This window comes from Punctularia strigosozonata (genome assembly GCF_000264995.1).
Source record: "Punctularia strigosozonata HHB-11173 SS5 unplaced genomic scaffold PUNSTscaffold_15, whole genome shotgun sequence".
Taxonomy (NCBI): domain Eukaryota; kingdom Fungi; phylum Basidiomycota; class Agaricomycetes; order Corticiales; family Punctulariaceae; genus Punctularia; species Punctularia strigosozonata.
Window position 1 is genome coordinate 400,980 of NW_006767447.1, and position 4,272 is coordinate 405,251.

General features: G+C 50.1%; 1 protein-coding gene across 1 annotated transcript; it reads right to left on the minus strand.

Annotated features, from left to right (window-relative positions):
- Window positions 1-3,309: 3,309 nt before the first annotated feature.
- PUNSTDRAFT_138115 (uncharacterized protein) lies at window positions 3,310-3,741 on the minus strand (the record flags this gene model as incomplete). Its single annotated transcript, XM_007387787.1, has 1 exon — window positions 3,310-3,741. One exon carries the CDS (start codon window positions 3,739-3,741, stop codon window positions 3,310-3,312), a length of 432 nt encoding a protein of 143 aa, XP_007387849.1.
- Between the last annotated feature and the right edge of the window lie 531 nt (window positions 3,742-4,272).

Below are 4,272 nucleotides of genomic sequence, written 5' to 3' on the forward strand. Positions count from 1 at the left end.
GAGCGCCGTGCAGCGAAGGCAGGGCGCGGAGAAGGAAGTCAGAGGCAGCAGAGTCCCAGCTGGCGGTAGAACGCACTCCGGGGAAGTACTGCTCATCGAAAATAGCGGTGTTGGAGACGATCCGCTTGTGGGTGTCTGGGTTGTAGAAGAGCCATGCCTTGCAGTCCTCTGAGTAGCCAACAGAGATGCACTTCTCAGAGTAGGAAGAGAGGCCACGGTGCTTGTCCTTCTGGATGTTAACATAAGCAATGCACCTGAAGACCCGCAGGTGTTCCACAGAGTGCTTGATCCCGTACCAGCCAAAGTAGGGTGTTGCGCCCTTGGGCAAGGCAGTGGAGGGCGTCCTGGATGTAGGTGGCAATGGCGAGGCCCGAGAATGACAGAGGCAGGTTGGACCCACTAAGGAGAGCGGTGGCGCCCTCGGCCAGATTCCGGTTGGCGCGTTTGGCGACGCCGTTCTGGTGGGGCTCGTTGCAGATGCTGTGCTCACGTCGGATGCCTTCGGAAGTGCAAAGGTCATCCCAGTCCTTCGAGATGAACTTGGTGCCCTTGTTGTTGCGCAGTCCACCGATTCTGCGTCTGGTGAGCCGCTCAGCAAAGGCCTTGAACAGCAGGAAGACCTGGAACACGTTGCTCTTATGCCGGAGCAACACCATCACTCAGAAGCGGTGGGCATCGTCGACAAAGATCATCAGTACAACATCCAAGTGCAATTGTTTTCTTCTCACCAGTTCCTCAGCCCAGAAGCGATGAGTCTCACAGAAGATCAACTTTGAAGCCCTCGCACACAGCTGTGGCTTGTCGATAGATCGCCCCATGAGCCCTGTCTCCCCAACTTCTTTTCCACCATCCTCTCCAGGACTCCATGCCAAAAGGGTCCGAGTAGAGGTTAGATAACGTAAAGATGACCCACAATGTGCCTTACATCATGTTATGGTGCTACCTTCCTTCGATATTAGTTGCCTGGAGAAGGGATCTCAATATGATGTGGAATGGGCCACTGTGCATCCAAGTGCCGTCGATAATGTAACGGTTGAAGCTGTCAGAATGGTGAGTTCAGAATCAGCTACATTGTCCCATGTTAAGTGACCCTTCCATGCTTCAGTCGCACAAAGCTCTGCACAGAACTTCAGCAACGTATTGAGAGGTGAACTGTTGACTTGTATACACACTTGGATTGCAAAAATGCAAGAAGCCTCTGACGACGAATGCTGGAAACAAATTCTATGGACTGTCACGCCCATGGGCACCAAGGAGATCTTTGTTTCACATCTCAATGAGAGACAGGCACACCTGAAGGCGGAGAAGAACCAGCTGAAGGGCCTTCCTGAAATTCAGAACCTTTTGGGAATAGTTAGTGGTCCCATTGAATATCAGCTAGCGCATGTTGTGTTGAATATATGAAACCTATGTTTAGCTGGAGAATGGACAGGATACTGCTAATCCAGGGGCAGTTGAAGGACTGTGGCAGTTTGTTTGGAATGTTGTTTGCCAGAAACACCACTATGGGGACTCTGAATCTAAGGTCCACAAAATGTTTATTGAGCGTGCACGGCCGATGAAGAATACTCTGCTTCATGTCAAGAAAGCAGTGAAGATGATCAGAAAAGAGGCAATAGGGCTTGGTTACACCCAGTCAATTTCTTTTATATTGTATCAGCAGATCGGTGTTTTTTAAGCGGTGAAGTTCTTAGGGTTAGCAGGAAAGGCTATGTTTGAATCTAAGGCATCTTTCACTCAAGCCTTAGAGAGTGGTCAGATCCTTGACCATCATGTTATTTGTCTGGAGGAGGACAACTTTCACCTGGTGAAAGTGCCTGATGATAAGAAAGCTGTCGCATACATATATTATGGAAGAAGGACGATGATGCAGATACTGCTCCTCATGAAGACAAGGTAGTATGTGTTGTTGCAGTCACCCTGAGCAGTAGCAGACTAATTTTCCTAATTACAGTTCAGATACGTGGTTTACAATTTTGACCAACTGCTGAATGCGGTTCTCCAAGACGACATCGTACAAGCACTCAAGGACAGTAACATGTACTGTTTGCTTGCTGACCAATATAGCACTGCTGTGACACACTCAGACAAAAAGGCATCTATGGGCCTAATGACAAAGGCCCAGAATTCTGTGCATCAGACAAACAATGCACCCTACATCCCAGCGGACAGACTATCTAGTCATAGGGGGCTCTTTGACCCTGCAGCACCCCAGTTACGACTGCCATTACGTGTGGGTGAGGCTTTAATGGGTATGTCACAAAGTTGGGATCATCGTATCACTACTGAGCATTTGCATAGTCCAGCAAGCAGTCAACTTTATGCTGCTGGAAGCATTTATGCCACATCAGGCCAAGATCATGATGGTGAACAGATTTTCGACTTTTATTGGTCCATGATTTTTTTTAGAACTCTCTAGACCAAAACCCAAGAAAGTCATTCATTGAATGCATTGGGATATCCAAATTTGTCCCGCTTTGCATCATATGCTTATTGTGCAGGGCTGTATCTAGACAATGATGCCAAAGTTTCTATGAGAGAAGTCGTACATCGCCCTGAATCTGTAGGCTCATTGCATTTCTCATGTGACTTATCTGACAATAGTGCAAGATGAGTCCACAAGAAGGAAACTTTGTCTACGGTAATTACAAGGTCGCTGTCGAACTTAAGGGGGGAACATGGTGGTGTTGGGTTGCTACCAATGATCAACATGGTACAACCATGAACTCCTTAGCAGTGACCAACCCATGTAGCTGGACGACTGCAGCTTGCTACTGAAAACTGGCCATAGAAGGATGTTGGACAATTGTGGATGTGATACCGAAGAAGGTCTACAGCTCATTGGTAGCCTGACTGGTGCTCGAACGGGATAAGAATCCATTGTATTAAGTACAATGTCACCAGGATATGTATTCATGAATCTCCCTATAGCCCACTGTAGGTAGTACTATCTAATCGTGTTGTGTCTCCTGGGCAAAGGCCAACACCGCATCTGGGCATATCGTATCTGCAGCACTGAGCATGATAATTCCCATCTTGTAGAGACAGCTTTCCAGCTACGGTAGAGTGATTGAAGAGTGTTTGATTGAGGTCATCGTGAGCCTCAGCATTCTTGCCCCCCTAGTCGGCGATGCCTGCTGAAAGCAGAGCTCAAGAGCGTCAAAATCTGGAGAATCAAAAAGGAACTTACCATGGGCGGCTCCTTCGACACCTGACATTGCTTCTTGGACTTGCGCTGAGATTGCTGCACCTCAAAGGTGGGGGGCAATTAGCCTAACATGCAGACACGTAGATAGAGCAGAGTTGAACTCACATCCTCCCTGGCACCAGTAAACTGTCGTTGTGTTCTTTGAGCCGCCTGCGTCCACAATTGGACTGGACAGGGATAGGACCGTGGACGTCCATGTGAATGAGGTCCAGGGCCTCTGACGCCCACCAGGAGGCCCTCAGAGGCACAGGAGGCCAGTGCAGCTTGCCCAAGATGCAAGGCTCATAGATGGCATCTGGAGCGGTGTCTGAGTTGAGCTTGAGGCTGGAGACGCTGTCCTCCTTCAGCATCCGGCGCACGTAGTCCACGTTGACGTGCCCAAAGCGCCAATGCCAGAGCTCCAGGTCCAGGGCGCAGGTGCTGGCAGGCTGGGCGTGCTCCAGGGCTGGCAGGGTGCACCTGTTGACAATGGTGGCATTGGAATCACTCACAGACACGGTGAACAGCTTGGTGGTACCTCGAACAAAGGCCATAAGGCCCCTGGTGATCACAACACGAATGGATTTGTGCTGAGTGAGATACAGGACTGATAGGAGGTTAGAGCAAAGCTCTGGGACATGTAGCACCCTGGTCCACTCCACTAGATGTGATTCCTGACCCTCCACCACTGGCTGGAAGTGAACGGAGCCAACACCGATGGCATAGACGAGTATGTGAGTCAGCAGGGCAAATGGGGACGTTGTAGGGCATGTAGGAGACGAACCAGTGATGGTGAGGTGGCATATGAGCAGTGGCCCCTGTATCGGCGGTCCAGTCAGCGCTGGGGACGTCTAGAACAGTGGGGAGGGGCTCAGGCAACAAGGAGACACTTGCATTGCCAGCCAACTCGACATGGATGGTGTCAGGGTAAGCACTGGACCTCCTAGGAGCAGCGTGGATCCCTTGGGATGGTGGCAGAGACGCTGTCGCACAAGCCAGGAAAGCAACTGAGAGAACAAGTCTGAGTTGCTCCCCGGTGCAACAGGCGACTATATAGCAGCTGAATAATCCATCAGCAAAACAAG